Source organism: Nothobranchius furzeri, chromosome 13 (assembly GCF_043380555.1).
Source record: "Nothobranchius furzeri strain GRZ-AD chromosome 13, NfurGRZ-RIMD1, whole genome shotgun sequence".
Taxonomy (NCBI): Eukaryota; Metazoa; Chordata; class Actinopteri; order Cyprinodontiformes; family Nothobranchiidae; genus Nothobranchius; species Nothobranchius furzeri.
Genome location: NC_091753.1, coordinates 20,926,610 through 20,950,460, shown reverse-complemented (window position 1 = coordinate 20,950,460; position 23,851 = coordinate 20,926,610). Strand labels below are relative to the sequence as shown.

At 41.1% G+C, this 23,851-nt stretch overlaps 1 protein-coding gene across 17 annotated transcripts in view; it reads right to left on the bottom strand.

The window, feature by feature from the left end:
- phldb1b (pleckstrin homology-like domain, family B, member 1b) overlaps positions 1–23,851 on the bottom strand; it is a 143,278-nt gene that overhangs the window by 57,021 nt on the left and 62,406 nt on the right. For all 17 annotated transcript variants that reach the window (XM_054742918.2, XM_070543373.1, XM_070543372.1 and 14 more), the window contains 2 exons: positions 16,880–17,005; positions 4,532–6,033 (listed from right to left, as the gene is read on the bottom strand). In XM_054742918.2, the coding sequence (XP_054598893.2) occupies positions 4,532–6,033; positions 16,880–17,005 (1,628 nt within the window). The remainder of the gene's footprint in view (positions 1–4,531; positions 6,034–16,879; positions 17,006–23,851) is intronic.

Here is a 23,851-nt window from a genome sequence, read left to right as displayed (position 1 = left end):
TATATTTCTCATACTTGGGGGTTTACCACACACTCTTGGTGATTGGTATCAGCGATGGGCAGCAAAAAGCCCGATCGCAGAATCCCTAATTTTATGGCTTTGTAAATTATTTTGCCCTTTAATAATGGGATTAAAGCAGAGGCGTCCATTCCATCCAGTATGTTTCAGTTGTGTCCCTGCTTCAACACATCTGATTTTAATCAACAGGTAATTAACGAGCTTCGACAGAGCTTCATGTGCTGCTTACCTGGTGAATCAAGTGTGTTGGAGCAGGAAAACAATGAAAACATGCTGGATACCAGTCCTCTAGGACTGGGATTGGGACCCACTAAAGAAAAGTATTTATTTTGCCAGCGCCGTCTCTAAGTGGTCATTAGGTGTATTCAAATTCAATTCAAAATTACTTTATTAATCCCAGAGGGAAATTGATTAATTCTCACGCGTCGGCTCGATCAGGGAACCTCTGGATCCATGTTCTGCACTAAACTTTGCATTTAGCATTGTGACTTTGATCATTTTTAACTGGTAATTTATTTACATTGGTAGATTCTCACTGAAGGCATTACAACTATGATTGAACACATGTGGAGTTATGTACTTAACCAAAAAAGGTGAAATAACTGAAAACATGTTTTATATTCTATTTTCTTCAAAGTAGTCACCCTTTGCTCTGATTACTGCACACTCTTGACGAGCTTCAAGAGGTAGTCCTTCAAGACTGTTGGGAAACCATTTCAGATGACCACCTCTCGAAGCTTATTGAGAGATTATATTTTTGTTATATTTTAGATTTTTTTTTCATCTTTTTTGTACTTTAATCGATTTTTTTGTTTATGTGAAGGGCCTTGTGGTTTTAAGCCCAAGAGGCACGATATAAAGGATCATTTTCCATATTTTTTCTTTTATCTATGGAAATAACCCAGGACGCTTTATCCTAATTTATGAATTTGTTGGTGCCAACACGTCGTCTCTACATGAGGAAACAAAACCTGACCTGGCTCACAGACAGAGGCCATACCATGTCCTCCCCGTTCTGTGTTGGGCTAAATGCTTACACGCCAATTACAAACATGGCGAGCCAAAACATTCTCAAGCAGGCACAAACACATAGAGGTTTTCCTAAAGGGACTTTTGTGTGTGTAGTTTCATTCAGCCTGGCAGACAAGTTCAAGATGTTTACAACCACCCTTCTACACCCTCTAGGAGTTCACTTTGGAAAAAAACAAACAATGGTGTTGCTATGGGTTCATTTAGGCGCCCCATCACCAAGCGTCAGCAGCAATTTGGACCACAGCAAATGTGCAGACAGTTTATAGGGATGCTTTATGGGTCTGAATAGTTCTCCTTTCACAAACATACACAGAGATGGAGCAGAGTTTGTGCTAAAGACTAGAACAAGTCTCTACGAGTACATCTACTCTATCCACTGTAGATACATGTGTAAATTACAAAAGCCAATAAAGTCTAACTAAATGTTCATTATGGTTTAACATGATCCCTTACCTGAAAGCTAAAATGTAGTGATGCACTGATATGAAATTTTTGGGCCGATACAGATATCCGATATTAACATCACTGTTATGGCCGATAACCAATATTTGCCGATACCGATATACTGACATTAATGCTTCTAAAATGAGCAGGTTCGCTTAATTTACATTATTATGTATGCACCCCACACACATTTACGCTTCTGAGATGATTACAATCACTGTCACATGACTAAACAAATACATATCACCGGTTTTACTTATGGGACTGATACCAATATGTTAAAAAATGACTAACGACAGCCGATACTGATATTGATGCCAATATATTGTCCATCCCTACTAAAATGCTACGTAAACACACGCCACTGAAGGAGAATAGTTGAGTTTAACGTCTGATTGTGCATTAGCCCCCAGCACATATGTAATTCAAAGATACTTTATTAATCCCAGAGGGAATTTAGAGTTTCAGTACACACAGTTCTTAGATCAGACATACATACATAAGCATGACAAGAATTGGTGACTGTGGTCATTCTCAACCCGAGTCGCGCTACCTTAACAGGGATCAGAGGGTTTACATGAGGACTGAGTCAGTTAATACAAACATGTCTCCTTTTGCTTTTTTCTGTTTTTACATAACGTTACTGCCACAGTAACCATGAGTCAGCGTCTTGCTCAGAAACACCCTCAGATGTAACTTTCAGATAAGAGTGCTGATCCTAAAAGGTCTGGGTCTCTGCAGGACAACTGGTGGAACCAGAACCTGCTCAAAAGTCGGGTCAATCTCTGTGCAAAGCAGATCAGATCGTGAAGTCAGATTGTGTGAGTCTGAGTCCTACCGGGATGAGTTCCTCTACATGTCTTGGCTGACCAGGACTTCAAGAGTACCTGATGTAAAACTCCGGTGCAAGAAGCCACTATTCTGCATGCTTTAGATTTTTTCGCAGATTAAAAAAACATGACTGAAATTACTGTCTCTACCAATTTAGGGGCAACTCATCTGTTTGACTCTAGTGTGTTCAAGCAGAAAAATGGCTACACAGTGTAGGTCTCCAATGAGACTGTTTAAAGGGGACATGTTATACCCTATTTAAAGCTGCAACAGCAAATATGCCCAAAATGTTGGCTTTTAAACCCAAATACGGTCATAGAACGGTCACCCTTCCTGTTCGCCATCGTCCCTAAGCCACGCCCCCATAACACCAGAAACCCATATTGCCAGAGAAGGCACTAAACATCAGTCGCAGTTTCTTAGTTCTTTTGTTTTCGCAACTGACAACCAAATGGTCCAATAGTTGGTTTCAGACGGAGCCATGTAATTGGCTGAGGATTTTAGACAAACGCGAGAGAACCATTTCATTTTTTTTTTAATCTCCACAAAATATTTAGTCATACTAGTGTTTGTGAACACTTTGGAGCTACATCTGCCAAACTGGATGGCATGGGAGTGTCTCATGCAGGACATTTTTGAACCACGTAGGACAACGTCCTCATGTGCTTCAAATTTGCACCCATTTAACAGTGGGACTTGTAGTGACCTCTGACCTTTACATATAATTAGGGATGTCTGATATTATTGGTCTGGCCTTAGAGTGTAATATCGGAAAATATCGATATGGGTTTTTACTCCTTTAGTGACCCAACCTTTACAAACTATACGCATATTACCCATCAAACCCTGCGGCTTCATCTCCTCTCTCTCAAAATGCAAAAATACGACAGATCTGAGGTTTAGTTTTGGAGATATTTTTGTTTTATTTGGCACAATCTGTGAATAACTGGGAATTTGCCTTGTGTACTGAAAATCTGCTTTCTGGGTCTATCAGGTGTGAGTGCTCGCTCCGTCTCGTTTCGCACAGACAATATATAACAAAGACAGTTTGTCACAGTGATGTCTCACTTTGATCCTCACATTTAAACCTTAGTACAAGTGAATTAATGATATTATGTATTAACTTATTAATCAAACCTTTTCCCATAACGAACTTAATTATCTGAGGTGTAAAGGCATCACAGAGCATCAGCCTGGATTATCTCAAGGAGAATGTCATTCAGCTGCTGTTGGAGACAAATTAAACATGGCATGTTTTCTCACTAATGCACGGATAATGTTTAAAGCTTAAGCATTCATGATAAGAGACATGTGATGTTAGCAACCTAACTGATTTCATTTTTCTTTTTCTATTAGGGGAAACCCTGCATTTATTGTTACTGGTTTATATCGGTATTGGAAATTAAGAGTTAAGACAATATGGGTAAAAACGCCATTATTGAGCATACTACAGATTACACATATTTTTATTATGAAAATAATAATAATGAAATAATTTTAAAGAAGACACATCGATGTGATTTTATGCTAAATTCAGAAAATGAGGATTAGACAGTCCCTCTGTTTCGAAAAATAAACCAAGAGAATTTATTAGAAAACTATTCAGTGTTGCGGGGTCCCCCTTGGGGGGATCGCAGACCCCAGGCTGGGAAGCACTGCTTTAAGAGACTCTAATAAACCACGTTTGATGTGTTTACGCAAACTCTGGTTATACTATGTTTGAATGTATTTAAGAGCCTTAAAAAAGGTTCTCAGCCATTTTGTTTTGCCATTGCAGCTTTTGAACATGTTCTAACAGATCTATGGTCTATATCAGTGGTGCCCAATCCTGCACCTTGAGGGCCAGTATCCAGCATATTTTAGTTGTTTCCCTGCTTCAACACACCTGATTACAATCAGTAGGTGAATAATAGGCTTCTGCAGAGCTTCATGTGATGCGGAACAGATGATCACACCACTGAATCGAGTGTTGGAGCAGAAAAACAACTAAAGCATGCTGGATCCTGGCCCTAATGATCAGGACTGGGCACTCCTGGTCTATATAGCATTTGTTCATGAAATATTTGGTATTAAACCCCTCTCAAATGAAGCTATCTCAAACACTTTACTCTTGTGTAGAGGGATAATATGTTGCTTTTAAGCTCAATACATGCTACACTTGTCAGTTTTGGTACCTTCCAGAATGAGCTGTGTGGTCTTAACTCACCAGCCTCTCCATCTCCTGCTCTCTGAGCCTCTCTTCTCTCTGCCGTCGGTGGTACTCCAGCAGTTCATCCTCGTTATCACTGATCTCTGTGATGCTGTTCTTCCTCTCCCTCATTCCTGGATGGGGTCTCCCTGAAGACATCTTCCTCTGAGTTCGGGGGCTGGCTACAGGAGAGGAACCAGGGAGAGAACCTAGACTGTAGGCAGGTGACAAAGAATTTCCCAAGCTTGCCTTCCGTACACCTGAACTGCTACAGCCCTCCGTCATCATAGAGGTAGGAGATGGACTGCGGGCTCTGATCCCTCTACTACAAGATGGCTCCTCTGATGATGATCCAGTTTTGCGTCGAAGCCTGGGACTCTCTGGGACCAGCCTGCCCAGACTTGAGGGGCTTTCTGGAGTCCTCAGTGTGGGGACTGTTCCTGGAAGTGCCCCTGGGAGAACTGGGACCCCTCTTCGAACTAAGGAGGGACTTGGAGGAGGCAACTCTCTCATACCACTGCTCACTCCACAGCCCCCATTCAACTCTAGGTTTCTCCTAGCCATGCGAGGGCTCTCGGGTGGGTGCAATGAACGTGGATGCTGTTGAAGGGGAGATCCTTGAATAATGTGGACAACAGGGTCTAGGGGAGGCTGAAATGCTTTACTAGGTTGTAAAAGCTGTCTGGAGGGGCTGGAGTTCATTGAGCGATCAGCTAAAACAGTATGCTCTCTGAAGGGACTGGAAGGTCTTTCCTGGAGCACAGTGGCTGTCTTGGTCCTAGGACTGGAGGGTGATGTGGAAGAACAGGAAGGGAATTTGGGAGTGACTCTGGGACTGCTTGGCACTACGTGTCTACTACTGAGAGATTCAGTAGAAGACAAAAGAGAGGTCTGTTGTGGACTCTCTGATCCATCTTGACTGAGTGCTCTGCGACTTGGCTTGGGGCTCGGAGGAGCTGCTATTAACACCTTCCGCTGTAGCCTCGGGCTTTCCTGAATTTTCTGGCCTGACCCAGTATAATTAGGCAGTACGGTCCGTGGCTGGGGCACAGGGGGAGGCTGGGTAGTAAAGTTGTAGCTGGAGGAGCGTGTAGGCACTGGTGGTAGAGTGGAGCTCTGGTCCTGGGGTCCTCCACCAGGAGACGGGCTAGTAAAACTTCCACTACTGGCTGCTGAGGGGGAAGAGAGCGGGGAGAAAGGAGGTGATGCATTTTCATAACTGGACCCCACAGACATTGCCCCTGGGCTAGTAGGAGGGGACAACAGATACCTTCCCCCTCCATTGGCCACCGGTGACAAGGGGGAGGGGGAAATGGACTGGTTTCCAAGAGGCTTTATTGCCTCCGATGAAGAGGGTTCAAGTTCAGGGTCATCCATGCCTAATGAATCCATGATCTCTTGTAGATCCCTCTCAATGGAGCTGACGATGGCACTGTGCTCAGAATGGGCTTTTTCTCCAGGAGCCAAGGGTGGATGTGATGAATTGGCCTGGTGATTCCCATTGACCAAATTCTCAGGGTCTGGTTGGTAAAAAACACAAAGAGCAAAGTCATCAAATAGAACAAATGATTCATAGAGACCAGTGACATGTATGTATGTAACGTAATAATAAATGAATAATCACAGAAAAATGCATAACACATGCAAAATACAGTGGGTACGGAAAGTATTCAGACCCCCATTAATTTTTCACTCTGTTATATTGCAGCCAATTGCTAAAATCAATCAACTATTTTTACTCATTAATGTACAAACAGAACCCCATACAGACAGAAAAAAGACATTTCTGCAAAGTTATTGAAATAAAAAAATCTAAATACCACATGGTCCTTAGTATTCCGATCGTTAGTTGTGGCACATCATTAACTCAGGTGCTTTCCATTTCTTCTGATCACCCTTGTGATGGTCCTACACCTTCACTAGAGTCCAGCTGTGTTTGATTATACTGACTGGACTTGACTAGGAAAGCCACACACCTGTCTATAGAAGACCTTACAGCTCACAATGCATGTCAGAGCAAATGAGAGTCATGAAGTCAAAGGAACCGCCTGAAGAGCTCAGAGACAGAATTGTGGCAAGGCACAGATCTGACCAAGGTTACAAAAACATCTCTGATGCACTTAAGGCTCCTAAGTGCCCAGTGACCTCCATTATCCTTAAATGGAAGACGTCTGGGACAACCAGAACCCTTCCTAGAGCAGGCCGTCCCACCAAACTGAGCTATCGGGGGGAGAAGAGTCTTGGTGAGAGAGGTAATGAAGAACCCAAAGATCACTGTGGCTGAGCTCCAGAGATGCAGTCAGGAGATGGGAGAAAGTCAACCATCACTGCAGCCCTCCACCAGTTAGGGCTTTATGGCAGAGTGGCCCATCGGAAGCCTCTCCTCAGTGAAAGGCACACTTACCCACATGGAGTTTACTAAAAGACACCTGAAGGACCGCGAAATGGTGAGAAATAAAATTCTCTGGTCTGATGATAACAAGATAGAATTTTTTGGACTTAACTGTAAGTGGTATGAGTGGGGAAAACCAGGCACTGCTTATCACTTGTCCGATACGGTCCCCACAGTGAAACATGGTGGTGGCAGCATCATGCTGTGGAGGTGTTTTTCAGCAGCAGGGATAGGATGACTGGTTGCAATCAAGGGAATGATGAATCTGGCCAAATACGGGGATATCCTGGACAAGAACCTTCTCCAATGTGCTCAGGATCTCAGTAGAGCTGAAACAACTAATCGATTTAATCGATTATAATCGATTATTAAAATAGTTAACAACTTTTTTAGTCATCGATTAGTTGTTTAATAATCATATTTTACCGCATAAAGTCTATTTTTTTACCACAATCTGACATCGGTTACAATCTGTTAAATTTGCCGCCAGTGTGTGGCAGTAATGAGCCACTGATCTACCAGTGGAGCCGTAGAAGAAGAAATGAGCCAATAAGTGCCCTCGGTTTTCATGACGTATCACGTTACTGACGCTCATCTTGCTGTGAGAGATGGCGGATCAACAAGAAATATGGAAGAAAAATAGAAGCGACAAAACAAGAGAAACCCCGGACAAAAACCTCACGAGTATGGGAGCACTTCACTAGATGCCTTGAAAAGACCGGTGACCTGCAAAAACCATGGCACGACGGAAGCACGACGTCCCTAAGTGAACATTTGAGACGAAAACGTGGGGGCTGATGCAGCAGAGGAATGTCCGGTAAGTAACAGAAAATAAACAAGCTAACGCAGATCACATTTGGGACTTAGTGTTAGCTGAGTTCGTTATAGTGGATGTTAAACATGTTTTTTTTTGCCGCGTCAGTTTACGGTGTTCTACTTCTGATTGACTAGATGCAATCGTGAATCTCCTCCGTGTTGTGTATCATGCGCTTGCCAAATTTAGCACGTCTGTTTATAAGAATGTTCTCGTTAAGAGAAAAACGGCACAAACCCATAACTATGTTCCTCATTCAAAAAAGGACAACTCCGCGGTGAAAAATATACAGACGAGCTGTGTCCAGGTGAATATAACGCGGCATAGTTGTACGCTTTCAATTTTTAAATACAGGAGAAATTCAGAAAGTCCTTTTTTTAACTATTAAAAGGCTGTTTTACTATCTAACGCCAAAAAACGCCTCACAACACATTTTTGTCAAATTAAATGATCACTGTATATTGTTAATTAATTCAAATAATGTAATATTGATTTAGTGTTGTAGTGTGTGTGCTGCTTTATTTTATATGTGTACTTAATTCAGTTTATTTGTGTTTCTTATGCAGAAAAAAACAAGCAACGATGGACAACTACATGGGGAACAAGACACTCACCCCCAGCAATGCATACCACTTACAAACTCTATTCCAGATTCTACATTATTTTTTATGGAATTTACCTCTTATATTTTGATGCCAAAAAATTATTCTGGACTGATATTTTGCACTGTTTAGCTCATTTTACACCGCTGACTGTGTTCATGTGCAATAAAATAGATTGCATTCAACTGCACAATTCTCTTATGTTTTTCTTTTTCTTAACTGAAATGTATTCATCACTTGTATAGGTTAAATAGCTAAACAATAACAAACCGATTAATCGATTAATCGAAAAAATAATCGACAGATTAATCGATTATGAAAATAATCGTTAGTTGCAGCCCTAGATCTCAGACTGGGCCAAAGATTTATCTTCCAACATGACAATGACCCTAAGCACACAATGACCCTAAGTGTCATTAAAATAATGAAGAAGTGGCTTCACGGCATCTCTGTGACAGTTCTTGAATAGCCCAGCCAGAGCCCTGACTTAACCCCCACTGAGCATCTCTGGAAAGACCTAAAAATGGCTGTCCACCAACGTTCACCATCCAACCTGACAGACCTGGAGGGATGGCAGAGGATCCCCAAATTCAGGGGATTTGAATTTATTTATCAACTGTGCTTATGCACAGATGTGTGTGTAGGACCTAATTTATTTACACATTGCGTGATATTCATCTTTTTGTGCTCGTGTGTGAAAATATTCCATAGATCATGTGTATGAACAGCATTTAGTGGTAGAACGTGGGAACCACAGTACTGAAGGTCTCAGTCGTCCACACGTTCCTCGTCCATTAATTATTTTACCCACTAAATCATTTTGTCAGTGGAAAAACAGCTTTTTTGCATAATCGGTGTTAAAAGCTACTGAAGACATCCATGACTGACGGGAATCTGACATGGCTGATCTTGTGTTATTGAAGGATTTAGCAGAGAGTGCACTCTGACGTGCCAATTTCTGGTTTGTACTTATGCTAATTACGAACTTTTACAAGTTGACAAATCTCAAAGTACATGACTGGCATTGTCGTAACACCAATCATTACATTTCATTTAAATTGCAGTACAACATATGTGCGATCCAGGGTCTAAAGCAAAGAGGATTAGAAAAAAGTGTTTTTTAGCCCCAGCGACTTGCATTCATTTTTTCGGGGACTCGTGGTGCGGAACTAGATGGGCGTGACTAGGCTCCCTATAGAGCGGTGAGCACAAAGCCTTAAACAGAGCCACGTTTACAGAAGATGAGCTGAAGCTAAACTTACGTGCAAGGATATTCGCTTGTGCATAGAGCTTACAACACTGCTTATATGTGTCATCGTTATCAGTCATTAAATCATTCATAAAATAAACAAGATATTTCACCTTTTCACACACAGTAAGAACAACATTTGACAGTTTTGAACACATGGAAATTAAGCCTTTTATCCTGGTTGGTTCTACATATCAAGACAGCATTATACTGGATGTCATATAGCACAGCTAATTCAGCACAGATATCATTAAGCTGCTGTAAACCCACACTAATTGGACTGAAGACCACCAGGTCATCTGCATACATTAGTGAGTTTAGTGTTCCTCCCTTCCTTCATTAGCAGACAACACAAATATCTCATTCAGTCTCAAAAAAATCCAACTATAATTAAAGTTTCTTGAGTCTCTGCATGGCAATTTCAATAGGTCATACCTAGGGATGCACCGTTGTGAAATTATGGGCCGATACCGATAGCTGATGTTAATGTCCTGTTATAGCTGATAAACAATATTTGCTGATACCACTATAAATACACGCCTCTGAAATCAGCAGATTTATACAGACTGAAATTTGTGCAAGCTGAATTGCTGAATGTCTTGCATTATTTCTATAAAATGCAAACTAGACTTTATACATATATATTATGTATGTATTATATGTTATTATATACACACACACCACACACATTTATGCTTCTGAAATGATTACCATCACTGTCACCTGACCAAACAATCACACATCATCATCCCCCTCACCCTCTGAAATAGATACACAAACAGAAACAAGACGGAAGACACGGTTGTAATTATTGCCCGTGTTACTTATCGGACCGATACCGATAAGTTAAAAAATGACTCAAATTGGCCGATACCGATATTGATGCCAATATATCTTGCATCCATAGTCATCCCTGCTTCCAAAGTCAGATTATAGCCAAAGAAAGAAGTAAGCATCAGAACAGAGGCGGTCTGACTGACAAAGAAAATTGAAAAGACATAGATGAGATGAACAGAAAGTGGTCCCTATACTTTGTGTGGCCTCAAAACAACACACCGCACAGGCTAGGTAATCCAATATTAGCTGTTGATTGTCTGCATAGTAGATTAGAACAACAGAAACACATGGCCCTCCAGGCAGGGATCAGTGCACAGATCAATGTTAAATAAATGCACTTATCATTTTAAACGGTAGCATTAGAGCGGCAACATGTAGTCTCGTGTAAATAACCAATAAACCACAGAGAAACTAGTCATTTGGTCACACACACACACACACACACACACACACACACACACACACACACACTAAATAACCGTGATAATAAAAACATAGATGCTTATCCTACGTGTTTAAAATTATTTTGTCAAACACGTTGGCTTTCAAATATAAAAGATTCACAAATCATGTAAGATAAATACGACCAGGGGCTTCGCCTTCGACACAACCTAATGGACTAAACATGCGTTTCCGTGACGCTGGACCGGTTTTCAGACATCTATAATGTGCTTTATTGGCCGAGGCCAGCAGAAATGCCGCTGTCACGTCGTTCCTCCCGAACGGGGGGTGGGGGTGAAGAAATTAAAGCGACCGCTTGCTAAAGGAAGACCCGTTCAATGATGTCATTGGTTAGTGACCAAAGCTTTGAGTGCCACACGCCAAACTTCACTTTAGAAAAGGGCAATTTTACACCAGCGGATTATTCTGGAAAACTCAGAGAATTGTAATGACCACGCTTCATAATATAAAGTTCATCTGCTATTCTGTTATAATTCCACCGACTAATAACCACATGCCTGGCTAAACTGCGATTTTTTATGCCTAAATAAACGATGTGTACAGTGAAAATGGCAAAACAGCAAACGAGGAGAATAAACAAAATAACGTAGAAAAACGAGGATCGGATACGTACATCATTAATAGAAAGGCAGACTGTTAAGGGAGTTAGTGCATGATTTTTCCGCTAAAAGCTCAGGCATACACGTAGTAACTCAAAGGAGGATGTACTTGCCAGACTGTTTCAGCACGGTTCACCTGCTACGTGACACAGGTGAAGCCCACATCTTTCAGCCCACACCGGTAGGAGACCGGGTGAGGCTCCCGGCTCCACGCACACCGAGAGGGATGTGGAGCTTGTACACCGGAGGTGATATTTCAGCCGATGCTGGGGTGCTGAACACTGATCCTGCCGTGCTGATGGCGACAAGTTAACCGACGTACGAACGTTCTTTTCCGTTTAACATTTTCAAAACAATGGCTCACTCGTCAGACAAGCCAGCAGAAACGTGTGCATTCTTTTAAATGAGCACTGTAAACGTGGCAGTCAGTAAGAGAAAATGATGCCTGTGGCAGTGTGATGAAATCGGCATCGTCACTGCGGAATTATAAGGATCATAAATGCTTTAAACTGTGATTGTTATTTTATTTTGAAGTATTCAGTTTTTATTTCCTTTGTACCCGGTAACTTGACACGCGCTCGGTCTGGGGTGATGTGGACCGCTGTGTGGTTTAAAGAGTCACAGCAGTGGCTGTCATGTTGCCATTGGTGATTTAATTTAACATTTTCTTATTTATGATTAAAACAAAGCAACAATAAATAAATAATAACTGTTCAGAAAACAAAGCTGGGACATGTTGTGTTCTTATAAGTGATTACGGACATTATTTTATCCAGCTGTGGCTTTGTGTTACCAGATAACTTTTCCCCCAAATATTCATCATAGATTAAATCAATGTGTGTTTTTTATTTTGAATAAAACATCCATCGGCTTTGGAATTTAAAATAAAGTAACCGGATATGAGTGCTGCTTTCGTTATAGAGGGGTCAAAGATTTTATGTTTGGGATTAAAATCACATTGCCTTGCTTTACCGTTGTTTCAAAGCACACAGATATAAACAATAGCTGTCACACCTGCTAACAGGTAGAGGAGAAAACTCACATGGAGCAAAACACATAAAGGAAGACAACACGAAGGCCAGTGGGAGGATATGGGGAGTAGACCTGTGAGGAAAGAGACAGGCCTGAGCTGGAGGTTTAAAAATAGTTGTTGAAAAAAGATCCTGTAATCCCAGCCACAGGCCACTTCCAGTCTGCTGGTCAGAGAGCCACTGGAGGCAAAAAATGAGGAGAATGTTTGTCTGTCTGTGAGCTGTTTTACAAGATTAGACTTTTGTAGTTTTAGAGGTTTGCCACCGATAAACTAATTAGACTAAAGCTAGACGACCTCAGTCACTGAGGCTCAGTGCAAAGCAACAGTTTGATCAGTGGTGTTGTTATCGTCTATGGCTGAAAACACAGAATATACCATAGATTACAATTGAGCAAAATGATGATTGAGTGAAATTATGAGGTTTCATTGATAAATGCAACTAAATAATACCAATAAGAGTTCTCGACCTAGAGCCAGGATTGTCTTTTCCACTTCTTTACAGATGTAATCATTTCTTAACATCGTGTTTTTCAACATGATCAATTATTGCTAATGGAACATAATAAAAGGAGCTCCTTTAATTTATATTTATTATACACAACAATCGTAGTACCAAGAGAAATAACTCATTTTGAATCATGTATTAAATTTGCCATTTGATTTTATTTCATCCATTTTCCATATTTTGATGAGAAAATGTATTGTTATTATTATTGAAATAATGCAGCCTGCCTTTAAAAGTGATTAAATATTATGTAAATGATTTCATATTTTTACCTGCACCTCTGACTAAATAATAAAACTGTTATTTTACACAGAAAAACATTATTTTCAGCAGGAGCTGATTTTTATAAGGATACATGGCACAAGTCTGAGATGCCTGCAGTCCCATTATGGGATAACTATGGCCAGGGTCACAGCAGAATATCTGGATACAAATGATAAATGCTTCCAAAATACATTAGACTCCATTGAAGCATTCATCCATTCATACACTAGTGGTGATGAGCTACAATGTCGCTTATCTGTCCCGGCAGAGTCTGTCGCTCACAGGCTGTTCTCCTGGCCTCAGATTTTGTTTAAATCCCTTTGTTTTGTGATGAGTTTTAATTGGAATGCATAAAACTCTGAGATGATCCAGAAGGATCTTTTGATATGACCGGCAAACGGTCTCGGAGAGGGTAATTCCCTCTTAGATGTCAACTGAGATTGACGCAAGTTATAATCTTAATGATCGTTTGATATTGTTATTTTAAAGGTTAACTCTTTTATGGTTTTTAGACTTTTATCAACTGTGTGGGTTTTAAAGCACCTTATCATTTGGTAAAACTTTTAGCAAGGTTTTAACCAGGTGTTTCAATTGTTGACCTTTTTGAGAATTGTTTGGTATATTGGTGTTGTGTCCCATTTTTTTGTTATGTTTTGCTTTTTTCTCGTCTCATTTTGCAGGTCTAGAAGCAGACTCTTGTTCATTATTGTTTATTTTTGTTGAATCCCCCCCCCCACCTAACCCCCTCTCTCCCCACCTTTTCTCTTTTCCTTTCTCTTTCACCTCTGTCTCCGTGTCTGGTCGAAATTACAAAGCATTCAAAAACAATAACAATAAAGTTTTAAATATCAGGTGCGACATTAAAAGCAGACTCTTTGATGCTCCACCTGAGACATTAAAAGCAGATGCTCTGATGCTCCACCTGAGAGTAAATCTGTAAGGCTTGTTACCAGCATTCAGACATCAATTCTGCTTGCTTCACAGCCAGACAGGACACGTAAAAAAAAAAAAAAAAAAAAAAAGAAAAAAAAAAAAAAAAAAAAAAAAAAGAGAATTGTTTGGTTTGGTTATATTTTAATAATGCTTACCATCTGTTTGCTCGCATGTATTTAAACCTTTTATGACAATTAAGCACATTTTAATTCCACTGTTCCATGTTCTTATGTTACCACCTCCTTCACATTTTAACATGTTCTGTCGGGGGTCGTAACACAAATGGGGGCTCGTCCGGGATAATGCCCAACCACCACCAATAGGCAAGAAGGGTGAATTGTCTTGCCCAAGGACACAACAGCAGAATCCCCTGCAGAGAGATGGGATTGATCCTGCAACCCATCGATTACTGGACAACTCGCTCTGCCTCCTGCTGCTTTCCCAAGGACCAGTTTTCTAAGCAGAAGATCATTACAAGCAACAGCTAAATAAGAATATTTCATTCTGGCCATCAAAGAGCAAATACTAAAACCCTTGGCCCATCTGTTCTTACACCTGCACAAAATTCAAATTCAACTTTCAATGTAAAGCGCCTCGTGATTTTTATCTTGAGAGGCGCTATAGAAATGATATTTTCTTCTTCTTCTTTTAAATATTCAAGATTTTCCAGCATCCATGCTGATGTTTACGAATTCCAAGCACCCATAAATACACTAAGTGGATTTTAAACCAAAATGTAAAATCTGATTAAAAATGCTGAGTGATCAAGAGTTAGTTATATTTCAGACTTAATTATGGGGGGGGGGGGGGGGGGACGGACGGACAGGAAATTGTCAGTTTCAGTGGAATTTTGCTTTTGTGATCCTCCTAGAGCTCAGGCACAGATAACAAATGCTTTTTGCCTTGATGTTCAGGATGTGCCCTGTTTATCATAGGAGTGGCGTAAGCAGTCTTCATCTGAACGCAACACAGGAATGCATAAGTGGTGCGTTTCTAAACAACGGAAGGCTTTCATTACTGCAGCAGGAAGTCAACAGCAGGCAGCATGCCTATGTGCTAAACTTATCCCCTGGTGGCAGGCAGCGTCAGGCGGGAAAAGGGGAAATAATAAGATGCTGTGACAGTTCCGTAGTGGTGGCCAAGAAGGAGATATGCTTACAGTTGTGTGCCAGCCAGGAGAAACACTCAGAGTGCACACACACACACACACACACACACATACACATATTTATATGCACATATTCAAAAACAGGCAGCTGAAAACTTTTGCGTGGAGACACAGAAGAGTGGAAGGCTCATAAACTAGAATGAACTCCAGCTCCAGATACCAGCTGAAAGTCATGCAGGCTTCAGGGTTCAGCAAGTACTGCAGGTTAAAGCCTCATACTGACAAAAGGGGTCTTTAAACAGCACTACCGCCTGAATAATGGACAACACTGCCTTTGGCATTTTTAAACTCTCAGTGAGCCATTTTTACAAAACAATGCCGTCAATTTGCTGCAGTGCCTTCAGGGAGCCTTAGGTCATTTATGAGTGGTCAGACTGTGGCGGTAATGTCACACAATCGCGTCCTTTTTACAAAACATTACTGCAATGGCAGTATAAAGAGGGTATGGGGGCGGTGTCTTCGCTGCCGCGGACTTCCGTTTATTTGAACATAACTTGTTTTTGTTACAATGAAAGATCATTAAGTTTGTTTGACAAGCCGCTCCTGAAGCTGTCCTCCACAGTCCCCGTGCAGTCTCTGGTGATCTGAACTCCAGCTCTAACGGAGAGAAGCTCCTGGAGCACTGCATTGCTCCAGTTTATCGTCTCAGCTGGTTCTGTTTACAAAAGCTAAACTTACAGCCCGTGTTTACTTTCATTTTTAATATAGTTACCGGTCGGAGCTCGGCAGTAACTCCCCACTTGACCATGACAGCTCCCTCTGCTGCGCCAAGGCGTAATATGCATTCACAAGTCTAGCGTTGCGGTAATCTTACTACCACGCATCGCGACACAAACATCGCAAAATTCACATGGCAGCATGGCGCGTTTATAAGACACACCGTTACGCTGGTTTGCCAGCGTGGTGTGTCTTGTAAAAAGGGTTAATTTAGCTAATTTAGCTCTTCAACAAAAAGTTAAAAACTAATAGAAACCGATTCTCATCAGTGATTGGCATCATTTTTTTAAGCAGTGGCAGCGGAAATGTCTTGTAAAAAAATACTATAAAACAACAAAAACTAAGTAAAACTACTTCATAGAAAACTCTTATAGTCATGTAGTGCCTCAAAATGTGTGTATAAAAACTTATGCTAAGCTTATTTTGGACTGCTGTGTCCTCTTGTGTGTTTTTATTCTTGTTTTGTGGTTAAAAACAATCAAATGAATACAAACCCTGAAGTACTGCTGTGCAAACATCCACATGTAAAACACACAGCCATGTTTTTCATCCTCTCTCAAACAGCCTTAAACAATCTGGCTCATTCATCCATAAAAGTCCCAGAAATGTTCTAGTTTCCTTGTCATAACACAAGGTCTACGTGTTTGATTTCACACTGAGTTGTTTGTAGATGAAAAAATGAACAAACATGGCAGCTAGGTCTCCCACTGTTGAGTGAAAAGAGGCAGAAAACAGTCTCACAGTCTTTGGTAAAACACATAGGAGACCTGTGAATAAGCAACACACGTTACCTGCACAGAGTGTGTAGTTCCCAGAGGAGACCCCCCCTCCCTTGGGTATCATACTCTTCATTCTGAAGGCTTCCTCGGGATGGTTGAAGCGGAAGAAGGATGATTGTCCAAAACACAGCATACAGCCTGGAAAAATTAATATTAAGATCAGTTTTTTTACATATCATTTAATCTCATGTGATTACTTACTGTGAAACCAAAAATACCCATTAAGTTTTAGAAAAACAACAGAGTTGAGTATGGATCGATCACCAAGATATCAGCTCGCTATCAAGTACAAAATTCAGCCGAGTGTTATTTATTTATTTAGTAGTTTACTTTAATGTAACATGTTTATGGTAAAAAATGTTATTGGTTTGAGTTAGAAAGAGAATGAATTCATTGCATTGCCGAAATAAAGACAGGGGAAAGTGTGAAAACTTCAAAGTAGATGAGAAAATAAAACCATGAAGTTATTAGTTTAGTTCTGTAGTCCGTTCCAGGCCGGTTCCGTGTTGCTGAGCAGTGCGATACCTCTATAATGGGAACACACCCTCCATGCAATGTTGCAGAGGTAGGACAGCAATACAGCATCCGTAACCTTGGGATACCATGACAGATTTCCCAGGGCTCTGCGACCACAGAGATACTTGACCACCTAATCAGCATCTGTCCCAGAGATTGATCTATCCATTCTCAGGTTCGCTACCTCAGATTTCTCACTGGAATATTAGTGAGACTGAGAAACTCCTAGAAGTATTCCTTAAACCATCTGATTATATCCCCAGTCGACATTAGCAGTGTTTCCACTAGACAAGTTCCAGAACATTTCCAGGAGGGAAGAAGGTGATGGGGAAATTACACAGCTTCAGTTGTCTACATACACAAATCGTCCCTTTAAGGAATTAGCTAAGACAACAGCAACCACTTAGGCATTGATTAGCGACAATACGTGCTCACAGCTGTCAACGTATTTTACTCCGATCAGAGGACATGTTAAGAAAATGGGAGTTTGGTGTAAAAAGTAGCATTCAATGACCAGGAGAAACACTGCTTCTAAACAAAAATCTGTGGGAGCCCACAGAGTGGCGTGAATGACATTATCGCAGAGAGATTTCTAACACATTTATGGATGTTGGAAATTTAGAAATGGCGATTTTAAAGCAGTGTCAGTTCTGCTCATTTTCCTTTTATTTCCCAATTCTGATTCACCATACTTACAATTTTACAAATGCCAGCTGTTTGCCGACATTTGCCGATATAATTTCCCAATGAGTTACAACCAATCAGCATTTCTTATACATAATTCCTGCCTAGCGACTCGACCAAGCTATTTCCAAGTACATACCCTAAGGCAGGTACTCTTTTTGATCTGGAAATTCCCCCGAAAATGGAACATACAAACACATTTTATGGTCCGCCAAAATCCCTGGACGTTCTCATAGCGGAAAGGAGCATATCACCATCTCCCCGTTCTCACTGTAAACAGTTACTCTCTTACCCCCGCGGGGCCAAACAGTTTGTCTGAACTACTCTGGTGTGCAGGGCTTACTACCACGACTGGCACCGGCAACCCTACAGCCATGACTTGCAATGGCCACCTCAACAATAGCAGGGCAGACCAAGGGTATAGTCAAAGCTCTGCTGCAAATATGAGTTGTCCATATTTAAATATTCTTCCAAATGTTCCCAGCAGACCAACACTACACGTTTTGGCCCACCAGGTCTACATTGCATCTTCTGCTGCCCTCTGATATTGACTGGATGAAAGTTCTGCTTCTCTATATCGGAGTGTCTGAAACATGTGACAAGGTGGCATTTGTTATGTCTAAACTGCAACTCATATAAATTCAACAGCACCAAGACCACTCGGGTTTGTTTACTTGCGTGTTTTTAATCAATTTGCTTTTCGTGACTGAAACAGAAAAAAGCCAAAAGGCCTTATAGCCTTCAGATTCATGCTTGTCAACTTCTGTGCTCACTTTCTTATGCTCCCATGTGTCTGTCAATATTTAAGGACATCACCTTTGAAAAAAAATCTTAGCATGTAAGTTCTTGGACAGCTATTAACAAACAACACTACTTTACATCTTCCTATAAAGCACAATAGTTTGGTTCTTTAGCAACAAAGTACAGATTGGGTGTTAACGTCCCCTTAGATTCAAACTTGATACCGGTACGGTAAATCCAAAACGTTGGCCGTAAAAGTTGTATAAAGGGAGAATTTAATTCATTTGCAATATTTCGTATAAACTGGCTCAGAAGCTGTCTATGAAAATTTCCACCAGTATTTTCCCCCTAGGGTTTGTAACTTCATCCCTGCAATTCTGGCTGATGTTTCCCACAACTCAAATTATTTGTGATGATATTAGGCCACAAAAGAGAAAAAAAAACCTGCTGACATCAACAAGTACCCATCAATATAATACCATGATGTGCAGAGCCACGTCAGCTCCAGTCGTCATGCTCTCCTCTTCAGTGGTCACCCGACACCCATCACTTAGCTCTTTTTCTCAGGATACTGCCAGCTGTGCTCTCCTACATTTACTTCTCTGAATCAGAGCATTCAGTCTGACCCTCGACTTCCATGAACATAATTCATCAAAGTCAAGTTTGAGCACTTCCAAAAATGCAGGTATGCAGAATGTAGCCCAAAGCAACACATATCTGACACTGTAATGACAACCTCACTGTTCACTCCGAGCTGGAGGTTTGTAGCACACTGACTCATACTTACTCAAACAGATAATCCATCTTATGGTTGTTTGGCAGAACAATGGTGACAGGAAACAGCTTGTGTTTGAAACTGGTCCTTTTTATTTTCTATATTGACCCGTTTCTTCTGGCCCATTCAAGGTGAATGCTGTTTATTATGTTGTTTTATAGTAAGAGCAAAAAAACAAGCTATAGGACATGATCGAATTTTAGGGCAGAAGTCCTTAAAGGAATGTCTATACTGTCTTCTTCCCAATAATTTCACCAGCTTCTCTGGTAGAACCCAAAGGTGCTCCTTGAGGAACATTCCCTTTGCCGAACCTCCTTTAAGAGGCTTTTTCTGACCAAAGATCAAAGCTACCTCAGCAGGCCCCTTTCTCAATGTGGATGAGCAGCAGCTGTACTCTCGCTCCTAGTAGTCCAAGCTCCTTTTCCTATCCTCCTAAAGCCTTGTTTTATACTTCTCTGTCTGTGGAGCTGCAGAGACACGCAGCGTATTATCTGTTATCCGTCTGTAATTGGTCGGCCAACAGTGGCCGTGCGGTAGATAGACATTTCACCGATGCTGCCATCTCTTTCATTTAGGGATGCCCCGTTCCAATATCGGAAGTAATTCGAAATCGGCCCAAAAACACTGTACTGGATTACATCGGACTTCATCAAAAATCTCCGATAAAAGCAGTACGTTCCACTTTAAATTTCATTCCAGCAATTCTGTTCAGCAGCACCCAGATCCAGGATCCAGCATGCAAAGCCCATGAGATCAGAACAGTGCCTGCTAGCAAATTAGCAAGGAGCAATGGCAACCGTGTGGCAGTTTCTTTTGTTAAAGTAGTGATGGTGGCACAGGAGTTGAGTGCTCGCCCCATAATTGGAAGGTTGCAGGTTCAAGCCCCGCTCAGTTTGTCACTGCCGTTGTGTCCTTGGGCAAGACACTTAACCCCCCTTGCCCGCTGGTGGTGGTCGGAGAGACCGGTGGCGCCAGTGCTCGGCAGCAACGCCTGTCAGTGCGCCCCAGGGCAGCTGTGGCTACAACGTAGCTCATCCCCACCAGCATGTGAATGTGTGTGTGAATGGGTGAATGACTGATTGTGTTGTAAAGCGCCTTGGGGGTTCCAGGACTCTAAAAGGCGCTACACCAATTACAAGCCATTTACCATTTTACCATAAAGTCCATAAAAAACAGTGTGGCTCAGTGCAACACTTGCCATGCACAAGTTTCCCGTGGTGGAACAGAACCAGGACAGTTTAATATGTCCAGCCTCATTGTGCGTTTGAAGCAGCAACACAAAACACCACATGAGGGATTTCGCAGTGTGTGAAATTGAAACTTAGGAAACTCAACTTGCAGCGGTTGTTAAATGGACAATATTGTGTTTTTTTTTCTTATGTCCCTGCCCTCAGCTGTTCCAACCATTTGCTGACAGTAAAACGTAACTGAAGGGACCTTAATTTAGTATTTTGCACTTTAAACAGATATATTTATTTATTTACTTAAAAATGTTTTTCAGTCTTTTAATTTATTACTTATTTTTTATTAATTTGTTATATATTATGTTTAAGGTTTACATTTATGCAAACAATGGTTAAAAAGCTGTCATTTCTTTCATACTTACTGTTATTGGCTCTTGTTCTTCGATTGAGTAATATCACTGGATCAAGCCTTTCATACATCCCACACTATGAAACAGGTAAAAGTACATATGATTTGTGCCGATATCGTATCGGATTGATATCGGTATCGGTCGATACTGAAGGCTGCAAAATCGGTATCGTATCGGAAAGGAAAAAGTTGTTATCAGGACATTCCTACTTTCATTTCCATAGAATTCTTAGTAAATGTTTCCATTCCCTGAGATAAAGCAGTTCCAGCTCAATGAAAACTCACTCTCTGTCGGCCATTGCTCCTTGAGTGGATCGGCGTTTACAAGCTTTTTGTTTTCATAACTTTTTAACAAAATTGGAACAATGCAAATCCCAATATGACATTTCAATTTAAACTCACAACTTAAATACCTTGAAGGAGTTGTGAATTTAAATGGAAATGTCATATTTTTGTGTTTATATGGGATTTGTCTGTTCACTCTTAATACACACTCTTTACATCTTACTCGCAAGGTTAATTGTGTTAAATCAACATGTAGAAAATGTAGTGGTCATTTGGTCATATGGAGACATATTTTTGCACTTTACAAAAACTCTACATTTTCCAATAATTGATCATTTAAATGCAAGGAGACACAGTTCAGGGGCTTGGCAAATTAAAAGGAACTCAAGGGATAAATATCAATTTACAGTCCAGTGAGAGAAGGTCTATAATGATCCTGGAATGGATCGGCTATAACGTGCTACGTGATGTGTGCCACTTAGTAAGAAGAGTGTGATTCATATTCATTTATGCAACGGTGGGGAAAGGTTACACTTATAACTCATGCAGATATTTTTGTGCACACGTGCACAGTATCAACACACAGAATCAGTTGTGCATTCATTAGCAATTAAAGAACTGAAAGATGATTTAACTAGAGGATTGGACAATAGGTCAACAGACCAAGAATGATAGATGGCCTAAACATTTTAAAGATGGACGATGCTTATCCACCAAATCCCAAAGTAACATCTGTTTCTTGTCTCAAACACCAGTCTCTGGGGGGTTCCCATCTTATCTCAAGAACTGAACAGGCATTTTGCTGGAAAGTTTTAAACAGAAAACTGGGTGGGACAGTCAACAAGACCAAAGAGACGACAAATCCCAACCATGCAGAGAAACTAACCGCAAAATGTTGTAACTAGACTGGAAGAGTTTAAAGTGGAAGATATTCTGGATACCAGCCCATTGCTCAACAAGCTTCTGACTTTATCTTCCAGACAAATAAATTCCACAAATTCAGGTTAAATTATCCCTCTGAAGAAAACACAGAGCTTCAACCAAAATACCAAGAAAAATCTGCAGAGAAAAACCAGTTTCCTACAACACTAAACAGCAAAAAGCAGACAAAGAAAATAAAGGAAATGATGTTTTGTTTCGCCACCTCGGAACCGCGCCGATAGATCAGGTGTATAAAAGAAATCACTGGTGAAGCAATGAACTCAGACATGTAGTTAAAGGTTGAACACAAACACCATAGCGACACCTAGTGGAGGTTGTAGTCGCAACAACAGAACAAGGTTTCCAGCTGTCTGGATACCAGGTTTGCTGCCGATACGTGAAGTGACCAGCCAGCACCATGTTTACAGGATAAAGACTCATTTCTACTAAGTTTATTTTACAATAGTATTTAACGCTACAACATCTTCTGGGCTCAGAAGCAAACATCTCAGTATGTGCAACAAATGAGGATACAAAAAATGACTGGATGCTTCTTTGAATAATAGCATCGGTAACTGAAGAGCTGGATGAGTATAAAGATGACATGAACTATCTCTGAAAACCACTGGCCAGGGGCCTCATTTACCAAGCTTGCTTACGCACAAAACAGGGTAGGAAAACTGTGTAAGCAACTTTCCACGCAAACTTTGGGATTTATGAAAGAAAACTTAGCGGAAAAATGTGCACAACTTTAAGTTGACTAAGGACCTGGCTTATGCACATTTTGGACACGGAGAGCACCTGCAGTGCTGCTGCTGAGAAGGATACAATTATGAAATCCTGCAGCATTATCACTTGTACTGCTTCGTTTTCACACAGAACAAGACCCCCCACACGCACACACACGAGCGCGCGCACACACACACACATGTGCACACACGCGCGCATGCACACACAGCCTGAAGCGCAGAATACGGACGGGGGACAGATTGAGACAGCCTGTCATGCGTCTATGACAGCGTGTGTCCTGTCACTGTGACCCAATTGATCATGCGCCCTGGCTACTTGTACAGAGCAGATCTCTGTTTGGCTGACTGGTTAGCGCGCGTGACTTTCACCTGGGAGTCTGTGGATCGAATCCAGATTGGACCATTTTTTTATATCCGCCACAGATCTCTCTGAAGAATTCACAGCATTGACGGCTTCAGCAACGCTGTGCCACTCCGTGGATTTTCATTATTTGTTTTGCAAAAGCACTTCCTTTCATTTCTCCACCTCACCCACAAGTACCTCAATTTCTGCTTCTGTGAAATTACGCTTCCTTGATCTGCTTTGATCTACGGTTCCTTTCATTTCTCCACCTCACCCACAAGTACCTCAATTTCTGCTTCTGTGAAATTACGCTTCCTTGATCTGCTTTGATCTACGGTCGCCATCATCATAGGTGGAGCGCTGCAACAGCCGGCTTA